At 42.7% G+C, this 22,317-nt stretch overlaps 1 protein-coding gene across 3 annotated transcripts in view; it reads right to left on the bottom strand.

The window, feature by feature from the left end:
- TOP2B (DNA topoisomerase II beta) overlaps positions 1-22,317 on the bottom strand; it is a 129,555-nt gene that overhangs the window by 36,827 nt on the left and 70,411 nt on the right. For all 3 annotated transcript variants that reach the window (XM_084618113.1, XM_084618114.1, XM_084618115.1), the window contains exons 9-13: positions 12,542-12,643; positions 12,311-12,448; positions 10,115-10,253; positions 7,782-7,939; positions 7,230-7,355 (exon numbers count right to left, since the gene is read on the bottom strand). In XM_084618113.1, the coding sequence (XP_084474239.1) occupies positions 7,230-7,355; positions 7,782-7,939; positions 10,115-10,253; positions 12,311-12,448; positions 12,542-12,643 (663 nt within the window). The remainder of the gene's footprint in view (positions 1-7,229; positions 7,356-7,781; positions 7,940-10,114; positions 10,254-12,310; positions 12,449-12,541; positions 12,644-22,317) is intronic.

Here is a 22,317-nt window from a genome sequence, read left to right as displayed (position 1 = left end):
AGCCCACTGGAAGTGGGAAGAAAGGCAGGTGAATCAGTGCAGCTGGTAAGAATGAGGATGGCAACTCAGGACTCGACACTCTGTCAAAACTGGAGCTTGGTGGTAGAAGGCTATGAGGTCAAAGGTTGAGAAGTTGGTGGTTTTCTTCTCTGGAACCTCTGTCTCTTGTGTTGAGGTTCTTCTGATCTCTGGGAGCTTGAGAACTGTGCAGGATGGGATCTCTGTGCCTTCTGGGACTTATTAAACTTTCTCTTTTGGGCAGGTGTATAGATCCTGAGAGAACACAAAGTAGCCCTGGAGTCCTTTAAGAAGTGCAGAGATTGGTCCATACGGTCAGCGAACACTTTACTACCATCCACCGGGTGGCAGTATCAACAGTCAAAGGGGGCCTGCAGAGATCTTCTGGCGAGCAGCTGGCCTTCTGCAATAATTGCCTGGAATTGCTCTCTAATGTTCTGCTGATAGATGCTCAATAAATGAGTTCAGCTTGGTATAATTTGTATGATTATATTTTGCCTTTAAAGCTTGGTAGCTGGCAATTCTGAATTGTAAAGTAGCCGACTGAGTGTTGTCAGTAGAATGTCCATGCATGCGCTGAAGTGATAGTAGCTGAAGGAGCTGACGTTACTGTGAACCTCAACTGCTCCGAGGGGTGTGCAGATAGAGCCCAGGCAGCGCTCTTCTTGCCGCCTTGCTCTGTTGACAGTAACCGACGACGGTAACCGAGCCCAGAACTTTACAGTCTTTGAACTTGACAGTGCCCTTGGTACCCGAGGAACCAGCAGCCTCATGGGTACCAGATTGGAGAGCAGTGCGTGCCAAAGTAGATGGAATCATCAGAGACCACGACTTCTTTGAAGTAGATTCCCTATGTGAAGAACTTAGGGGACAGCCTTTGGGAGTCTTATGAGAGGAATCTTGGGTCCTCCTCTTAGATGCCATCAAGGAGTGTGGTTTGGAGACAGGGGAGGCAGCAGATTACTCAGAGACCATCATATGGGGGGATTCCCCTGGCCATGGACAGAGGCTGGGCGCAGTAAGATCTCCATCATGAAGAGTCAAAGTTTGATCTCCTTGGTTTTTTTTCTGGCTCTTGATTTTAATGCCAGACATAAGTTGCACTTCTGGGAAATATGAGATTCCCAGAGGTAATGGATGCACCAGGAGTGTCCGTCACTCACTGGGATTGCCTCCCAGCACAACAGGCAACCTTTGAAACCAGGAGAACCGGGTATGTCCTCCCAGTAAAGTAAAAATCTCTCAGGAGGGTAGAAACTAATATCCTGTTTTTAAAAAGTTTTTGTTTTTAAACTAGTACAGCTAAAACTAGTACTAAGTACTGCTAAGGACAACTACAATAAAATAACTACTAAAAGAATTAAGGGGACACGGTTGAGGTAAAACTAAACAAAGACAATGTTAAGGCTCCATCTCAAGCCAAGGCGGTTGAGAAGGAAATGAAGGTGGCTCACCCATGCAGTGCTATACAGCAACAGCACATAGCATGAGATGGTGTAACATACATGCATTGGCTGAACTAACATTGCTATGAGAAATCTCCGATCAAAGGCACAAGGCAGCATAAGCATACCTACAGTGAAGCATCCACAGGCACACTGCTACAAGAAGCAGCTTCCCTTCCCAATGGAATCCTGTACACTTTCTTGTGGTGAATACACCAAGGGATACATCATTCTCCGGTGACTCAACAAGTTGTGATTAGCCCAATATAAAGCCACAGACTTTCAAATGACGATTGCCTTTCACCTAGCAGTATGTAGTCCCAGACGACTACTGAAACCATTGGTGCACCTAGATTCTCAGGTAGCAGCAACAGACAACTGTCTTTCATCATCTATGACTGGCTGAAAAAATTGCAACTATTCTTCTCTAAATTGCAATAGTCATCCATGCTTTTGTTAATTCCATGCTAGACTACCGAAGTGTAGTTCTTATGTCTATCCTTGAAGTCCACCCAGAAGCTTTAGCTGGTAGAAAATGTAGCCTCCCATGATCTGAGACTGATGAGTCACCACAACCATAAAACACCTGTACTGCTATATCTGTGCTGACTTCATATTCACTTCAAGTGGTAATCACAAGTGTTGGTAATAATCTTCAGAACCTAGAGTCATCTGGGACTCAACTTTGACATCACCTCTCATTCTATATCCCATTGCTGCAGTTCACATTAATATGGAAGATTTTGCTTTCAGTTCCAGGTGTCCAGGTGTTAAGCACTTTGGACAAGATTTTCAACAGTATTTAGACATCTAAAGATGCAGATAGGGGACTAATGGGATTTTCTTAGGTGTCTATGAACCTAACTCTCATTGAAATCAATGAGGGGGCATTGGATCAGTGTCCTCGTTGTGCCACCTGCCAGTACCTGACAGCAGTCAGGGAAGCTAATGATCCAACCAGTGAGCCGAATTCCATGAGCACCAGCTCAACAAACCCCAGCACTGTCATCACCAACAACCCGAACGTGCAGCCCGAGGACTTCTATGGAGTTGGTCCAGCTCTATGCGTGTTACAACTCAACATGGAGGGTTTGTCGGCTGCCAAGTGTGATTTACTTGGCATTCTTGCTCATCGACATACTATCGATATCATTTGCTTGCAAGAGACACATGTGGCAACTGCAGAAGTCAGGCGTTACAGTATCGACGGCTTCGACCTGCTGTGCCATGAGGCATATCCGAAGCATGGCCGAGCCACATATATTCAGTCCGATACTGCAGATGCCATTCAGCTGATGTCTACTGAATTCTGTGATACCATACAGGTTGGCGGTTTCTGGCTGGCAAATGTATACAAGCCTCTAAGAGTCAGCTGGAACCAACAGGTTCTACCAAGCCTACCACACCCAACTGACTATGTTGGAGACTTACAGACATCACACAGACTGGAGATATAAGGAGGCTGACACTGATTGTGAACAACTTGCAGACTGGGCATCTTGAAATGACCTCGCCCTTATCCATGATGCTAAGCAGCGAGACACATTCCATTCTTCTAGATGAGATCATGACTACTGTCCTGACCTGTGCTGGATCAGTTCAGTTCATGGCCACCCTCAGCCAGCAACATGCCCATCTTGGATAACTTCCTACGCAGCCAACACAGACCGCTGATCCATATCGAGCTTCCAGTTGTCAAGAGTTCCAAAAAGACTTGGTGAAACTTCCGAAAGATACCGGGAAGCGTTGGAGAAGAGTGTGGTGATAAATCAGCCCGGCATATCTCAGTAAATGAGACCTACTGTCACTTCTGTGTGCTATCTACAAAGCAGCCTGCAGAGCCATCCCATGCGGTTGCCGCCGGGTCTACATCCTGTCTCGACGCAGACAGCACTGCCTTGTTCAAGCGGTATGAGGCATCTGGTGATCCAGATGTCGCTGACCATCTGATCGAATCATTGGACACTGCTTGCCGAGCCAGATGGGAGGAGACGACCAAGAGGATGAGCTTTACCCGCTCCAGCCGCAAGTGTTGGAGTCTACTCTGACGCCTTGGAGCAACACAACAGCCACCTGCATTCTGCCAACCCTCAGTGACACCCAACCAGGTAGCTGGACACCTACTTAAAGTGCCCAGAGAACCTTTGGAGAAACAGGTGCAAAGACAAATGAGGAACGAATGGCGTATGTTTAAACGTGTAAACCAGATCAGATACTAACCACAACCATTCACTGTAACAGACACTGGGTAGCAGCAAGTGTGGAACACCTGTGGGCTATGACAACATATCTCCAGAATTCCTGAAAAACCTTGGTTCCCATGCTTAACTTTGGCTTGTGAAATTCTTCACAAGGGTCATCAGTGATGGAAGGCTACCAAAGATATGGCACACCGCAAAAGTCCATTGGCCTCCTAAAGCCTGGAAAGGACCCAAGTCAAGCATCAAGCTATCGTCCCATACCATTATTGTCGGTGTGTTTCAATGCACTGGAACGTTTGGTCCTACTGTGCATATTACCCGACATGGAGAGAATTTTGAGCCTTGACTGAGCCGGCTTTCGCCGAAGCTGTAGCACATGCGACCAAGTTCTTGCGCTGACCACATTTGTTGAAAATGGCTTCCAGAGAAACTTGAAAACAGGCGCTGTTTTCATCACTCTAACAGCAGTGTACAATACGGTATGGCACACTGGTCTGCTTGTGAGGGTATCACGGGTCCTGCTACCTTGGGTCACAGGCGTCGTTGAACTGTTCCCCCGCGATAGGCAGTTCAGAGTCCATATGTGGGAGGAGACGAGTGCTTGGCGACGACAGAGCAATGGGTTATCCCAGGGCTCTGTGCTTTCGCCAACCCTGTTCAACCTTTACATCAATGACCTGCCAACAACAAAGTCACGGAAGTTCGTTTACGCAGATGACATCTGTTGCGGTACCCAGGCCCAGATGTTCCACGAGCTTGATGCCACCTTAAACCGGGACATGGCAAAGTTAGCCCACTACTATAAGACTTGGCGCCTTCAGCCAAACGTCATAAAAACAGTCTCCAGTTTGTTCCATCTTCATCACACCAGCACAACCTGGAAACTGAATGTTTATCTGAATGGTCAGAAGGTGAAGCATGAAGTAGAACCAGTATATCTAGCTGTGACCTTAGACTGCACACTGAGTTACCATGCCCACCTGAAGAAGACAGCAGCTAAAGTTAAGACGTGCAACAACCTTCTTAGCAAACTGGCAGGTTCATCATGCGGTGCTCGTGCTCAAACTCTGCGGACATCAGCTCTTGCCACCTCGTATTTGGTGGTGGAGTACTGTGCACCAGTATCGAGCCGATCATCACACATCCAACTGGTGGATACGCAGTTACATACCACTATGCGTATCATCTCCAGCACCCTGTGTCCAACTCCACTCCCATGGCTCTCAGTTCTGAGCAATATTGCTCCTCCTCATATCAGATGAGAGGTTGCCACTGGCAAGTTACTGGAGAAAGTACGTGCCAACTCAAGCCTGCCGCTGCATAATGACCTTTTTAAACCACCGGCTGCACCTCTGCCGTCACTCCACCCATTATGGTCTCATCCACCATGCCAGGATGTTAGGGCGGAAACACTCTGGTGAGAGGAATGGATATCTATTATAATCCCCAGCCAGTCCCTCGTCGCTGACCTCACAAGTTGCCCGCCTGGTTTTGACCTGCCCTGTCGCCAATGGTCTCTGTTAAACAGGTTCTGGACTGGGCAAGGTTTCTGTGCAGCCAACCAGTATTTCTGGGGCCTTCATGACAGCCCTTTGTGCAGCTGTGGCGCAACACAGACGATGACGCACATTGTCAATGAATGCCTACTGATTAGGTTCAGTGGTGGCCTAGAAGAACTGCATCATGCCACTGAAGATGCCATCGCTTGGCTAGACAACTATGCACACACTAAATAAATTGAAATCAAGCAAAGGAGTTCACTCAGTTGAGGACCCTACCTCTGGAATTTGTTCCCTGCAGCTATCTAACAGACAGACTGTCTCATAAAACAGCATAATCTAGTTGATATGGCACAAGTTTAGGAATCAAACACTCCTGAATTCTAATCCCCGTTCTATCACTTATTCACTGTGTGGCCTTGGGAAAATAACTAACGCCTAATTATTCAAAATTGTCTACTTTTGTGTGCATGTCCAACTTTAGACTCTGGAGCCTGATTTTCAGGGCCAATGAGAACCCACAACTAACTTCAATTAGTGTTGTGGTAGTTCAGCACCTTTGACAAAAATCAGATCAGGTGGACTTTTGAAATTTTGGATATCAGCTTCCCCCTCAGTTTCACATCTGTAAAATGGGGATAGTACATAGATACTTCAGAGGGGTATATGAGGATTGTTTGTGAAGTGTTTTCGAAAAGGGAGGTACTAATTATTATCAGTGAATTTCAAAACACAATGTATAAAAAACCTCGTTTGATTTAGTTTGTCTGCGTTTTGTTTTTATTATTCCTAACAAAAGGACACTGGTTTTAATACCAGTCATTTTGGAGAGGATCCATACAATATTTTCCCCTAACATTTATCTCTTTTTTTAAAAACGACACTACTAATAGTATATTTACTATCCCCTGAGCCACTTTCTACTGTCATTTCTCCTAAAACTTGGCCTTTGTCCCATTTTTTCCACTCGTGCCTCAACATATTTACGTGTGCTAGGTCAGATATGTTCTCATTCACACCAATGGAACAAAGATTTGAAATCAGATGGGTTGCTCTGGTATAGTAAAGCAGAATTTGGTTATCTGTTTGATACCTGTTGTAACCTATACAATGGTTATAGGGAGTAGGGGAATTTCCTCTTTGACATGGTCTTGGGAGGGGGAGTGTTAGCTCTCCTTTTTCCACGTCCTTTAGGAGACAGGTCCCTTCCTTTCGGGATGGCGGAGAGGGGTCTGTCGGAAGCTGCCTGCCATAATAGGGTGGCAGGAGAAGTTTGCGAGCCAGTCTGAAATGGGACAGAGGGACTTCTCCATTAGGATGAGCTTCAGTTTAAGATCCCTGGCTTTCCTAGTCTGGGTCTTAAGATTGTGGCAATATGTGCACTTTTGGGGCACATGAGTTTCCCCCAGGCGCTGGACACACTGTGAGTGTCTGTCAGAAAGCGGAATTGCCTTGCGACAGGAGCGGCAGTTTTAAAGCCAGACGACCCTGGCATTCTGAGGAAAATAATGTCCCTTAAGGGGACGAAAGGAGAAAAAAGTTTTTGGTCCTTTTTTTTTTTAAAATGAGGAGAAAAAGAAATAAAAGGTTCTTAACCAACTAAGCTAACTACACTAAACTACTTGACTAATCTAACTAAACTAAGTCTGAGGCGAGGAAGCGCACTGCTGGAGCTCCGACTCAGACCAAGGATGGGTGTGAAGGAACTGGGGGGCAAGGGGTCCCCACAGCTCCAGTTAACTGCCACTGCAGGCCTGAGACGGGGAGAGTGCATGTGCAGCCCAGCCAGGTACTGCTCTCAAAATTCTCCAACTCGAGGCACAGGGCACACAATCACCCAAAGTGAAGCACCCACAGGAACGCCACTCGAAGAAGAAACAGTAGTTATAGGGAAATCATCCCCCCAAAAAACATTAAGCAGTGGGGAGCTTCTCTGCACAGACTTGTGCCCTCCTTCTGCAAAGGCTAGGTAAAAGTGATACCTACAAAACTAGCAAAAATGAAAAACCAAAGACTCTAAAATATCTTAGTTTTGTGTTTTTTAAACCTGTATACCTCAAACTAACCTGATCAGTCATGATCATAATCTTTCCGTATCTCAGGGATTTTAGAGATTCTGGATCTTCATAGCTTTTCTTGTACTGCAGACCAACTATTTTGATAATGTTGTTGATTTCTGCATTTTCCATAATCTGTGTAAAAAGCAGAGATTCAGCATGGAGTAAAAAAGCACCATGAGTTGATACCCTGATATTTGTATAATATTACATCAGCTATACCAAAACCTCCCCATATTTAAGAGTCTCTTAGTTCAGGTGCTGTCCTTCATTACCCAATGTTGCCAACTCTTATTATTTTTACCACAACTTTTGCAATATTTTATAAATTCTGGAAGCCTCATCTCCAAATGTCATTTTATTAGGTGGGAATCTCAAATTTCAATAAAAAGTAACTCACATCTGCTGAGAATTTTTTGAAAATGTGAACTCTGAAAGCTCAAACATCAAATAAAGACACATTAAAAATCATTATTTTTAAAATTTCACAATTTTTAAGCCATTATATACACTGAAGCTGACAAGATTTTTTTAACGTTGGGGGTTGGCAGTACTGCTTACCTGCTTGTGAGAAGCTTCCCGAACATTGAGGATTTTACCCCTGAGTGGGAATACCCCATATCTGTCTCGTCCAATGACCCCTAAGCCAGATACAGCTAAAGATTTAGCAGAGTCTCCTTCTGTTAAAATCAACGTGCAGTCCAAAGAATGTTTGCCACCTGGGGAGGGGTGGGAAAGAGGCAGGAAAGAAAGCAAACCAGAAAATATGTTTGTACTAAATTACTGGTTTTCTCCCTAAACCAAAATGATAGATAATTCTTTAATACAGGGTGAGTTTCACTCAGAATGTGAGACCGTCCATACCACTTAAGCTCCACAGAGGGAGCAAAGCAACCTCCCCACCCACTCCTCCTTTGAGGAGGTCCTCATCCCAGCAATGGGCTGGTGTGGAGGGGAAGATGAATGCAATGGAAGAGGGTGGAGATGTCTCACACAAATCCAGGGACCTAAAACTCCTGCATAAGGAAAACAGAGGAGTACTGGCTGTTGTATCTTTGAGTGAATAGCCACTTCTGGGTGGTTGTCTTGCAGCCCTACACAGTCTACAAATGACATACACTTATATATGCATATATACACTAAAGATGGGTTTTTCATTCCCCCACCCATATACCTGCATAATTTTTATACAAGTAACTTCATCTTCCACTGGACTTCATTATGTCTGGTTCTCTCATACATGCAGAATCCACAAGTCTGGACTGGGTAACCACATGCAAAAGCACGCACACATGGAAGCTGCTCAATGGATCAAAGTATTATTACCCCCTCTATCTTCTCTGGAACCAAGCCATAATTCAAGTGTTCTGCCTCCATCTGACAGAAGCAGAACAACAAGACAAGAATACTTGTTTGCCTAGGGAAAAGGCTAAGATTTGGGACTTCTCCACAAGCAGTTCTCATTCGTCCTAAAACATTAACGTATTAAAACAAGATGATTCTCTCTTGTTCCTCCCTCATTGCTAGGGCTGCAGACAGTCTATATATTCATAGGAATCCTTCCTGGAAGGAAAGCCAGATATTAGCTCCACTCTTCTGGAGCCTACTCCATTCTTCAAATACCAATGACCCTCTCAGAGGCTGGAGAAAATGACTATTTAATACTAAACCTCAAAAAAAGGCATATATAACTTCCTCAGAAAAGAAAGAAGTCTTGTGTTCTCCAGATTCCTCACAGTAATATGAGTCTCTCCCTGACTTAGCAGGTTGCCTTTTTGAAACTGATGATTTGAACAGTGGTATTTCAGAAACAAACAAGGCTCTGAAAATTTAAGAAATGGACTTTAAGAGTATGTCTACATTGCAATTAGAAACCGACAGCTGGCCTGTGCCAGCTGACTCAGACTTGTGGAGCTCAGGCCAAGGGGCTGTTTAATTGTGGTGTTGACATTCAGGCTTAGGCTGCAGCACAAGTTCTGGGACACTCCCATCTTGCAGGGTTCTAAAACCTGGACTCGAACCCGAGCCCTGATGTCACTGCAATTAAACAGCCCCTTAGCCTGAGCCCCAGAAACCGCAGGTTTTTAATTGGGTTGTGGACATATCCTACATTCTCAGAAAACCCCATATGCAAATGAAAACCCTTAAAATGAAAATGCTTAAAGAGGGCTACTCCTTTCAAATTCTTAATTTTTGGAAGCTAAAGTGTATGCAAAATGGTTTTCTTCCTGGTGCAAAGAGATCAGTTATCAAATTATACTAAATGCCCAAAGGTCAGACTGTTTCTCTGTCCCTAAGATCTCATCCCTACCTAAAAAACACTAATCCCAGGTGATGGAACAGTTTCTCCCCAGGTTTCTGTGGCTAAAAAACTAGAAAATGTTCAGAAAAGATTACAAAGCCTCCTCAGCTGTCTTACATGGTGCTACCTAATCATAATGAATTATTATTTCTATATATTCAGTGAATATTGACATATATTATAAAAAACCTAACAGAATATTGGACACACTACTTATTGTGATGTACCTCTCTAAATAAAAACCAGACCCTAAGTCAGAACTATTAACTCCTTACTGTAAAGTATCTGGTAGTCTTAGCATCAGACTGACAGCTACAACACTAAGGGGTTCACCTTTCTTTCACTGATCATTAAAAATTTGCATAGAGAAGTATGCAGTTCAAGATGATAAAGTCTGAACAGAAATATACTTTGAATAGTTTGAACAGTTAAAGGTTGAACAGAAATATATCATTAACATAACAATAAACTATCTTAAACTTGTGTACAACAGATTTAGAGCTTCTAACAGTGATTTAACAATTGTTGATAACATTAAAGATATAAACATAATAAACTTCTTGGCATGAAGTAATCATATTAAAGCTCTTACCAGCATCATTAGCATCATCTAGTTTTGGAATGCCCTTGATTTTACTGTGCTTCACTGATGAACATTTTTTGTTCAGCTGAGTCTGTGCCTTGAATTTGACCCAGTTCAGAATACTCTCTACGATACCACAATTAGAGGCCTATAAATGATAGATTAGAGTTGTGCATGAGCACAGAAGTAGAGCTTCACACACTAACTTAAAATAATACAGTAAAATGTAAGAATCCAATCTAAGATCCATCAGTGGTTTTCAAATTCCCCTAAACAATTTCAAAAAAGCATGATTTAAAAAATATTTAAGCAACTAACACTATATGTACATTAGCATCCAAACAACCCCCAACCTACCCTATGTATTCCTTTCTTTTATTTTATATCCCCCACATGTTTGTTATTATGCTTCTCCCTAATTCCTGCTTCCCTTCCCCACGTCTTTATTAGTATTTTGTCTAGGAGTTCTCTATTAAATTGTAAACTTTTAAAGTAAGGGACCTGTCTTATACTAGGTTTATGAAATGCATAGCACATTTTAGGTACCATGATCCTGATTCTATTTACACCAAGGCCAGTTTACACCTCTCCAGCAGTGAGCTACATTTACACGCACTTTAAAGACCTCTTTATATGTTCAGAATGGTATAAAATGGCCTGAGTATAAATGAGAATTGGGCCCTATATCAGCAAACCACCAGAACTCTACCCAGGAATTCTATACCAATGCAAGACAAATTTATGCAGCATGAGTAACACATTTCTATAGCAAATATTTCCACATAGTAACTAGTTGGAGAGATAATTTCACGTCAAAAGAAACCACCACTGGATGCAAATACCATGTGCTTTGGCTTTTCACTATTCCCTCGTCATAAAAAATTCACTGGTTAGCGATTTCACTGCACATTTAATACCCTTAAATATAAAATGCACACTTCTAGCAAAGAGTACACACACTGCAAATAAAAAAAAATACTGCCAGAAAGAAAAGACATAATAAAGTGCAATTCTGGAGGTTGCATCCAGTCTCACATTATTATGATTTATTGCTTTTCCCTTACGTACTAAAAGGTTAGAAAAATGCGGCTGATTCCATGTGATGAAACTAGGTGTTTTTCTTTTTAATTTGTTATTAAGGCAAAGTTATAAAAAAAAATCTTAACATACTACGTTGTATATTACCTATTCAACATCAAGTTAATCTTCAAAGAACCTGGCTAATGATTCTGGCCTGCTGGGTGGGAGGCCTTTCTCCTCTGAATTTGATAAAAAAAGGTAGCCAAATTTCTAAATACCTTCCTCTTTTTGGAGCTTCTCTTGTGTACACACTTGGCTATGGTATAGTTTAATACAGTACAGCATAGTTTAATACTGTCCTTGTAATGGAAGAGCTTTCACAACAAGTCTGGAACGAGTATTTTAAGACCAAGAAGTTGCATTTTTTTATTTATTCAGTGTAAATCTGTTTGATGTTAGGAGTACAAGCTGTAAATCTCCTACTCACATGCTGTTACATTTCCATTTAGGTTACTGGCACTAAAGAGGACGCAGTTGAATGAATTCTGGCTGAAATTTAATTCTACTTTTTCTTATTTAATAGAGCCTCATAAAGAGGCACCGGTGAGGGGGAACCTGCATTTACACCACTGCATCTGTTTAAAAAGGCTTTACCTGAACTGTCTGAATTAAAACATAAACCCGTATTTTCAAATTATATTACTGGAGGAGAGTATATATTTTTGAATGGCATATTAATAGTTATATGTTACTTGATTCACAGAAGAAAAGACAAGTTCTTCTATGCACCCTTTGCTAAATAGTATAAGACACATTTTAAAGGACAAATTAGCGAAGATAATAATCCTCAACTCAAAAGGTACTGTTACAACCAAAATTGGAAAATGCCTGCCTTTGGATTAGAAATTTACTAGCATAAATAGTATGTAATCTACCATAGGCGGGTGAGCCATGGAAATGAAATTAAATCGGGCAAGGGCACAGTGCAGCCTATTGCCTCCACTACTCAGACTAGAAGGGCAGCAGAAATTCTTCCATGCCATTTGCAGTTTGTTGAAGTCTCTGGATTCATAAAAATGCAGATTCTATAACCCAATTAATCTTGTACTTTCATTTGGGAGCACATGAAAACCTGATCCAGCATGGAATTCCTGTGTTCCCATCATAAAATCATATCATACTTACTGCTTTGAAAAATTTCTCTGATAACTGGCACTTGGACCCAAAACTTTTAGGCTGAAGGGTCATGTTTTCCTTTGTCTGAGAATCAAAAGTTGGATTTTCTATCAGGCAATTCACAAAAACCCATATATGATTCTTCACCTGTTGAAAAAACAGAGAAATCAATTCACTTATCAAAACTGTTGCCTCCATTCTTTTTCAGTATTTGTTTTTAATATACATGAAACTACTTGCCTGAAATGGTTTCACTGAAACTCCAGCTTTGTTTTTCTTCTTCACCACCTCTATCAATTTACCAACAATCTGATCCACTACATAATCAACATGCCTACCACCCTTAATGAAAAAAAAAAGAAAAAGAAAACCACTGAAATTCCAAACATCTTGCAATTGTGTTACCAAAAATTACTGTATTCATGTTGAGGTTGAATAAACTATATACAGTATGCCATCACTTATTCAAGAATATTTATCATTATATTATAATGTAATGCTAGAAAAATTGGTTTAAAGCTTTTATTATACCATATAGTAGTCATCATCTGTGTGGATGCACAGATGCAGTCTAAGGCAAAAGGAGCTTTATCTTTTGCACACTCTGCGCAATGGCAGTCCACAAATATAATCCATGACTTCACAATATAGGAGCATGCATGCCATCCCTGTTTGCCTGACAGCTCTGAGGACAGCTCAGAGACCCTGAAGATCAGTAATGGTATATACAACTCCACATGACCCTCAGCAGGGACCTTTGCCTAACAGGCAAAACTGGTTTTAGCATATGTTAACACAAGCATGAGAGTGTGTGTTCTTTCTCATCAAGTCAAATTCTTCTCATTGCAGGGATTTAGGCCCAGATCCACAAAGGCAGTTAAGCTCCTAACTTCTACTGAAACTTTTGTAGATCCAGGCCTGAGTGTATAAAATCTGGCCTGCACGCGCATCCTCAGATTTACACCATCCATCACTATCCCTTCCTTCACCTATGCAATCCATCTCTGTTTTTCTTAGCAGAACTTCTAAAACACTCCTGAAAAACACTGACAGCTATTTGTGTGCTGCTAATTTGAAGCAAAACCTTTTCCTTACTACTCTGTGCCTTATATTAGTACTTAGGAGGAGGAGCAGACCAGTAATGACCTAGCAGAGGATCCAAGAAACATCCCACCAGCACAGAGCAGGAGGACTTGGGGAAGGTCAGCAGCCTTCTTACCACTGCTCAGGCGCTACACGTACTCCTTATTCAATGTCTGCTGCTATGGCACCATAGACTCAGGGGTAGAGTTACTATATTTGAACATTCAAAAAAGAGGACACTCCAAGGGGGTTGGGGGGGGTATTTGCTCACGCCCCCCCATCCCAACTCCACCCCTTCCCTGCCCCCATTCCAACCCCTTCTCCAAAGTCCCCGCCCCAACTCCGCCCCCTCCCTGCCCCATTGAACCCCTTCCCCAAATCCCCACCCCAGCCCCACCCCCTCCCCTGAGCACGCCGCATTCCCCTTCTTCCCCCCTCCCTCCCAGCTGTGTGAAACAGCTGTTTTGCGGTACAAGCGCTGGGAGCTAGGGGGAAAAAGCGGGCACTCTCGAGTGATCAACATTCACTTTCTTTCTCAAATGGTCAACATTCACTCTCTTTCTTGAATGATCAACCTTTCTTTGGGGAAAAATAATAATGGCAAAATCCTGGACATTTTTAGATATTTAAAAATTCCTCCCGAACGACGATTTAAGAACCAAAAAGCCGGACATGTTGGGAAAATACGGACGTATGGTAACCCCACACAGGAGGGCATATACCTCACCATATCACAAAAGCCAGCTGACTTACCCGCTCTTGGGACAATGGAGCAGTTAATTTTGGGTGCATTAGCATGCAACCATTTGTCTAGCACTCAATAGCAGTCAGTTGGAATCCTGTCCATATACTGCCTGGATACAGGAGAAAAGGAAAGTGGTTCTCTGTACCCTAGAAAAACCTGAGTGTCTCTGGATTTAAGTTTAGAAGTGTGTGCAACAAGAGTGATGTAGTGGTGGGAGTCTGCTATACACCACCGGACCAGGGGGATGAGGTAGATGAGGCTTTCTTCTGGCAGCTCACGGAAGCTACTAGATCGCATGCCCTGATTCTCATGGGTGACTTTAATTTTCCTGATATCTGCTGGGAGAGCAATACAGCAGTGCATAGACAATCCAGGAAGTTTTTGGAAAGCGTAGGGGACAATTTCCTGGAGCAAGTGCTAGAGGAGCCAACTAGGGGGGGCGCTTTTCTTGACCTGCTGCTCACAAACCGGGTAGAATTAGTGGGGGAAGCAAAAGTGGATGGGAATCTGGGAGGCAGTGACCATGAGTTGGTTGAGTTCAGGATCCTGACGCAGGGAAGAAAGGTAAGCAGCAGGATACGGACCCTGGACTTCAGGAAAGCAGACTTCGACTCCCTCAGGGAACAGATGGCCAGGATCCCCTGGGGGACTAACATGAAGGGGAAAGGAGTCCAGGAGAGCTGGCTGTATTTCAAGGAATCCCTGTTGAGGTTACAGGGACAAACCATCCCGATGAGTCGAAAGAATAGTAAATATGGCAGGCGACCAGCTTGGCTTAATGGTGAAAACTTAGCGGATCTTAAACATAAAAAAGAAGCTTACAAGAAGTGGAAGGTTGGACATATGACCAGGGAAGAGTATAAAAATATTGCTCGGGCATGTAGGAATGATATCAGGAGGGCCAAATCGCACCTGGAGCTGCAGCTAGCAAGAGATGTCAAGAGTAACAAGAAGGGTTTCTTCAGGTATGTTGGCAACAAGAAGAAAGCCAAGGAAAGTGTGGGCCCCTTACTGAATGAGGGAGGCAACCTACTGACAGAGGATGTGGAAAAAGCTAATGTACTCAATGCTTTTTTTGCCTCTGTCTTCACTAACAAGGTCAGCTCCCAGACTGCTGCGCTGGGCATCACAAAATGGGGAAGAGATGGCCAGCCCTCTGTGGAGATAGAGGTGGTTAGGGACTATTTAGAAAAGCTGGACGTGCACAAGTCCATGGGGCCGGACGAGTTGCACCCGAGAGTGCTGAAGGAATTGGCAGCTGTGATTGCAGAGCCATTGGCCATTATCTTTGAAAACTCGTGGCGAACGGGGGAAGTCCCGGATGACTGGAAAAAGGCTAATGTAGTGCCAATCTTTAAAAAAGGGAAGAAGGAGGATCCTGGGAACTACAGGCCAGTCAGCCTCACCTCAGTCCCTGGAAAAATCATGGAGCAGGTCCTCAAAGAATCAATCCTGAAGCGCTTGCATGAGAGGAAAATGATCAGGAACAGCCAGCATGGATTCACCAAGGGAAGGTCATGCCTGACTAATCTAATCGCCTTTTATGATGAGATTACTGGTTCTGTGGATGAAGGGAAAGCAATGGATGTATTGTTTCTTGACTTTAGCAAAGCTTTTGACACGGTCTCCCACAGTATTCTTGTCAGCAAGTTAAAGAAGTATGGGCTGGATGAATGCACTATAAGGTGGGTAGAAAGCTGGCTAGATTGTCGGGCTCAACGGGTAGTGATCAATGGCTCCATGTCTAGTTGGCAGCCGGTGTCAAGTGGAGTGCCCCAGGGGTCGGTCCTGGGGCCGGTTTTGTTCAATATCTTCATAAATGATCTGGAGGATGGTGTAGATTGCACTCTCAGCAAATTTGCGGATGATACTCAACTGGGAGGAGTGGTAGATACGCTGGAGGGGAGGGATAGGATACAGAAGGACCTAGACAAATTGGAGGATTGGGCCAAAAGAAATCTGATGTGGTTCAATAAGGATAAGTGCAGGGTCCTGCACTTAGGACGGAAGAATCCAATGCACCGCTACAGAGTAGGGGCCGAATGGCTAGGCAGCAGTTCTGCGGAAAAGGACCTAGGGGTGACAGTGGATGAGAAGCTGGATATGAGTCAGCAGTGTGCCCTTGTTGCCAAGAAGGCCAATGGCATTTTGGGATGTATAAGTAGGGGCATAGCGAGCAGATCGAGGGACATGATCGTTCCCCTCTATTCGACATTGGTGAGGCCTCATCTGGAGTACTGTGTCCAGTTTTGGGCCCCACACTACAAGAAGGATGTGGATAAATTGGAGAGAGTCCAGCGAAGGGCAACAAAAATGATTAGGGGTCTAGAACACATGACTTATGAGGAGAGGCTGAGGGAGCTGGGATTGTTTAGTCTGCAGAAGAGAAGAACGAGGGGGGATTTGATAGCTGCTTTCAACTACCTGAAAGGGGGTTCCAAAGAGGATGGCTCTAGACTGTTCTCAATGGTAGCAGATGACAGAACAAGGAGTAATGGTCTCAAGTTGCGGGGGGGGGAGGTTTAGATTGGATATTAGGAAAAACTTTTTCACTATGAGGGTGGTGAAACACTGGAATGCGTTACCTAGGGAGGTGGTAGAATCTCCTTCCTTAGAGGTTTTTAAGGTCAGGCTTGACAAAGCCCTGGCTGGGATGATTTAACTGGGAATTGGTCCTGCTTCAAGCAGCGGGTTGGACTAGAGGTCTGGGGTCCCTTCCAACCCTGATATTCTATGATTCTATGATTCTAACCCTCTACCCCATCCAAACACATCAATGCAAGACCAAACAGGATTTTTTCTTTATTCCACCACAAAAGCTGAGAGTGCAGAATCCACAATGCCTGTCAGCTCCCCCCTGTCCACAAATGGTAGCTCACAAAGCTTGTTCTTCTTCCTTATAGAGAATTCTTCAATTAGCTACTCTGACTTCAGATGGGCCAGAATTATTATTTTACATTAATGAACTGAGACAACGTATTTAACTCCCAACTAAGATTTCTACCTTCCAACCTTGGTACAATGGAAACTGAATATAGGACACCGTCTACATCCCAAAACTTCGGAGAAGTTCAAACAGAAAGAATACTCAGCTACCATTTGTATATCACTAAATAAACGCTATACTGTACCACTAAAAAAAACCAAATCTATAAGATGTAGGATCAGACACACCCATTTGGAATTAAACTGGTTAGGGATATAAAGGCAATTCACACAAGCTTTATGCAGGAAAAAAAAATCAAATTACACCCTAACAGTGATTGTCCTTAAAAAGAGGCACATGAAAGAAATATGATAGATATAAGATATATACTAAAATAGATAACTATAATTAAAATAAAACCACCACAAAGAGCGAGTCAGTAAAAAAATATTCTTATCCATCAGGTAAGAAAAACTGTCCATTATCTGGGAGAACAAATTTAGTCTGTTAGATGGGTTCTACATGTTCTCTTAACACAGTAGGACAGAATTATTTTACCAAACACTGCATGTGCAGCAACATATGTATTTATTCTATTTCAGATAACGTCTAACTAAAGCATGCGTGGAGGACCACACAGGAGCTCTGCAGATTTGTTCTAGGAAAATATTGCCTCAGCCCTACTCCAAACAGCGAGCCCTAACCCTTGTAAGCATCACAGTACCAGAGTTACTGCTTATGGCGTGCAGTACATGCAGGCACGCATCCTGCAGGTCTGCAATAGTAAATAGTTCCCTGAGACAATAGTTAGTAAGACTGATTAAACAGATTCATCACCATCAGTTTGAACAGTTCAAGTCCAAGATAGGACAATCTCCCCATAGAGTGAATGAGAATCTTTATCTAGGAGGAACATCATTCTTCTTATGGCAAAGAGGTGCTGGGCTATTTTTCATGCCCTGGATATCTTTTCTGGGAGTTGTGAGGAGGGATTGGAGAATGGGGAAGCTCGTAGAAGTATGTAGTAACCATCTGCAACAACCAATATTCTCTATAATAACGAGCCTGTACTTTGCAGCCTTGCAGGATGATCCTCTCATCTTGTAAGTATGGTAAATCTCTTATTTCCATTGCTCATAAAAAGGGGATGAATACCTGAAGTTAGGTTTGGGGAAAGAGTAAAACCTGCAGGTTGAGGCTTCCATCCACGCACCCATTAAATGGAGGTCATGAGAGATTTTATTCTTTAAGTCTTAAGTGCTTGATTTAAGGGTTCCCCAAACAGATGTCTGCTGCCATAGGGAAGTTGTATTTTGCTGAAAATTCTCCTCCAGATCAGGATCTCTGTCTAAGTGCACTGTAGGCTAGAACTAGCATAGCCTCTAATCTAGTTGAACCGGACAGATTCATGCAGTACCGGTCCCAGAATATTAGAGAGACAAGGTGGATGAGGTAATATATTTTACTGGACCAATTTTTGTTGGTGAGAGAGACAAGCTTTCAAGCCATACAGAGCTCTCTGAAGAACTCCATGTGTCCCGAAAGCGTGTTTCTCTCACCAACAGAAATTGGTCCAATAAAAGATTTTACCTCACCCACCTTGTCTTTTTAATAGATTCATGGTAGCCATTGTCCAAATATTCTGACATCTTATCTAACAATATGAAAATCCTTCTGGGAGGGTGGGAGACTTTTATGTAGTATTGGAAAGCTGGTGAACAGAAACCTTCAGCCAAGAATAGAATTTATGGAAGCACTTCAAAAGGCCATTTGTTTGACTAGGATCTCAGGGGATGATGCCAATCTTTATCAGGAGAGAGCATATCTTCATCTTTTCAATAACTAAACTGTAGAATTATACTCTTGTTGATTTGTTTAGAGTTTGCTCCAGGTTCCCTTGTCTTGGAGTTATGATTGTTTGGGTTAGACAAACTGCTGGAAAATTCTGGAAGGACAGCTGTAAAGTTTTTTTACAGACTAAGAAATATAAAAGCCAGGAGAACCAAAAAAGAATAACCCAAAAGAGGGGCTCAGCTTGGCTGCTCTGTGTCTTTGCTTTTGTTAGATTTGTATTGTGCATGTCTTTTTTCTTTTTTTTATTTTACACCCCAAATTGTAGGTGTCAAGCCCACTGAATCTCAGGCCAGAGTGTTTCTTGGATGTTGGCACCGTATCTCAACTGGTTCCAGGATTTAGTTTTGCCTCCTCACACGACACTGTCTTCACTAGTTCCTATCTCTAAGAGAGAGAGGAAACTTCATTAAGCCTTGAGCCTATGTTTCCAAACCACGCCTTCCAACTTGTCCTAAACAACTTGGACCAGAGACTGCCTCCCTGAGGAGAAATCCATGACTTCATCCTGAAGCTGACAATAGTCAACCAAAACTGTAGAGGAGGATCTATTCTTTTCCTTTTCCTTTCTTATATCTTGTTTTGTATGTATTTATTTGTTTGTCTGAATTTGTTGGGGAAAATTACTAAACAAAATTCTTACTTTCATAAGTAACATTCTATCATTTAAAGTAAACAAGTTAAAACAATGCTGGTTTTGTAACTTGCAATTTTTTTGGACACTTAGGGTAACAACGTAGAAGTGTTAACAACCAAGACCATTAAAAAGAATCCTACCACACCATGCTAGCTGTGGGGTATAAAAACAATATTTAAATAATTCTTATCACTATGCCAGGTGAAATTAGAATAAAGTACAACCCACATATCAACATTTGTTTCTGTACAGTTAGGAAAAGGGAACAGCATCATCTGGCTGGTTCTCAAACTTATATAACAGCTCTGCCTCATCTGAGGAAAGAAGGATTAGCTTCAGCAAGTAAATAATACTTCAGAATAAGAGATAAATCTTGAAGTGCAAAACACCAAAGCTAATCACCAAGTTCATCCTGAAGGTTTCACAGAAATCAGGTTCAGATAAGTATATCTGTCAAACCGATTGGAGAGAAAAGAAAAGTAACTGAAAGGACAGAAAGCAAACTCCTCTGCATCAACTGTTTGCAGTTTGTTTAAAGGCTCAGTATCAGACTGGAGAGAAGGAGGAGGACAACTTAGCCCTGATTGGCGAGTCTGAAGAAGCTTAATATTGGCCGTCTCTTTAATTTATTTTTAGCCTTCCAATTATCCAGCTAAACTCTGGCAGGTACAAACTCATTGGTCAAAAGAACACATAAGTCTGGGAGAAAAGGGGAGACTTCATTCATACCTCAACGTCTGAATATGTTTTAAAGGTCTCTGGAGCATGCCTAGGGCTCTTCAACTGCTCAGCGGATCCTCTCCAGTTGCCATTGTGGCTAAGAGGCTCATCATTACCTCAAACACCATCAACAACCACAATGATTACAAAGTTTCATGCAAGAAGCAGAGAGACTACATCACACAATAGCACCCCTCGAGGCATTTACTGATTTTCTTATTAGCATTCCACAATTTTTCAATCATTTAAGTGGGTCACAGGCCTAACTAAAATCAGAGTAAGTGAGGCAAAAATGAACGTTTAGAAATGAAGAATGAGAGCAAAACATTCATGCTGTTTACTCTCCGCAAAACAGTGTATAACTAGGAAAGCTGACAGGAGTTTTGAGACAATCTCTACTGGTGCTCCAAAACTGTATGCCTGGGTCAAGGTTGTATTAAACAAAACCCCATCTAGACAGAGAAGAACTTTGTCTACTTGGAAAAATTCTTTACCAAAAGCACTGAAACAGATAAAACATATAGCAATGTCTTTAAAATCAAGGGAGGTGAGGTGGGGATGAAAGTTGAATCTAAAATGTGAATACAAGAACTTTTAAAAATAAATATTTTGGTTTAGTACTACTTGATCATAATTCACATAAAAAAATGTGTTTGAATATAGTGATTGTGAAATTTTCCACGCTGACAATACTGTAGATTGAAATCCTCAGTTATTACAAAAAAGGTGCAAGGAAAGCAGAAATGTAAGCTTCCCTTCTGCAGCTGACTAATGTGCCTCTAACTCAGTGCCCACTAACTCTGCAAGGGTGAATCATCTCTATTGTAGATATGTACAACAACAGATATTCGGTGTTTTGTAACATACTAAATCAAGGTCCCTACCTCAAAAAGTTTACAATCTAACAAACATTAAAATAAATACAACAGTTAAGTTGTATAGAGACATCATTGATGAGTAGACCAATGAAAGCACACTTTCCTGCTTCAAAGAACACAGGGAATTTGATTGCAACATTTTAAACACAGGAAGTCAGTGACGGGATTGGAGAAGCGGTAATGTAACGCCCCTACTCTACTTGCGCTACATTGATGACATCATCATCTGGACCCCTGGGAAAGAGGCCCTTGAGGAATTCCACCAGGATTTCAACAATTTCCACCCCACCATCAACCTCAGCCTGGACCAGTCCACACAAGAGGTCCACTTCCTAGACACTACAATGCTAATAAGCGATGGTCACATAAACACCACCCTATCCCGGAAACCTACTGACCACTATACTTACTACATGCCTACAGCTTTCATCCAGACCACATCACATGATCTTGCACTTAGGACGGAAGAATCCAATGCACCGCTACAGACTAGGGACCGAATGGCTAGGCAGCAATTCTGCGGAAAAGGACCTAGGGGTGACAGTGGACGAGAAGCTGGATATGAGTCAACAGTGTGCCCTTGTTGCCAAGAAGGCCAATGGCATTTTGGGATGTATAAGTAGGGGCATAGCCAGCAGATCGAGGGACATGATCGTTCCCCTCTATTAGACATTGGTGAGGCCTCATATGGAGTATTGTGTCCAGTTTTGGGCCCCCCACTACAAGAAGGATGTGGAAAAATTGGAGAGAGTCCAGCGAAGGGCAACAAAAATTATTAGGGGTCTGGAACACATGACTTATGAGGAGAGGCTGAGGGAACTGGAATTGTTTAGTCTGCAGAAGAGAAGAATGAGGGGGGATTTGATAGCTGCTTTCAACTAGCTGAGACGTGGTTCCAAAGAGGATGGTTCTAGACTATTCTCAGTGGTAGAAGATGACAGGACAAGGAGTAATGGTTTCAAGTTGCAGTGGGGGAGGTTTAGGTTGGATATTAGGAAAAACTTTTTCACTAGGAGGGTGGTGAAACACTGGAATGCGTTACCTCGGGAGGTGGTAGAATCTCCTTCCTTAGAAGTTTTTAAGGTCAGGCTTGACAAAGCCCTGGCTGGGATGATTTAATTGGGGACTGGTCCTGCTTTGAGCAGGGGGTTGGACTAGATGACCTCCTGAGGTCCC

The sequence above is a fragment of the Lepidochelys olivacea genome, assembly GCF_965140295.1.
Source record: "Lepidochelys olivacea isolate rLepOli2 genome assembly, chromosome: 2".
NCBI lineage: Eukaryota > Metazoa > Chordata > Testudines > Cheloniidae > Lepidochelys > Lepidochelys olivacea.
The sequence above is the reverse complement of the archived record's forward strand: the minus strand, read 5'-3'. Positions and strand labels throughout refer to the sequence as shown.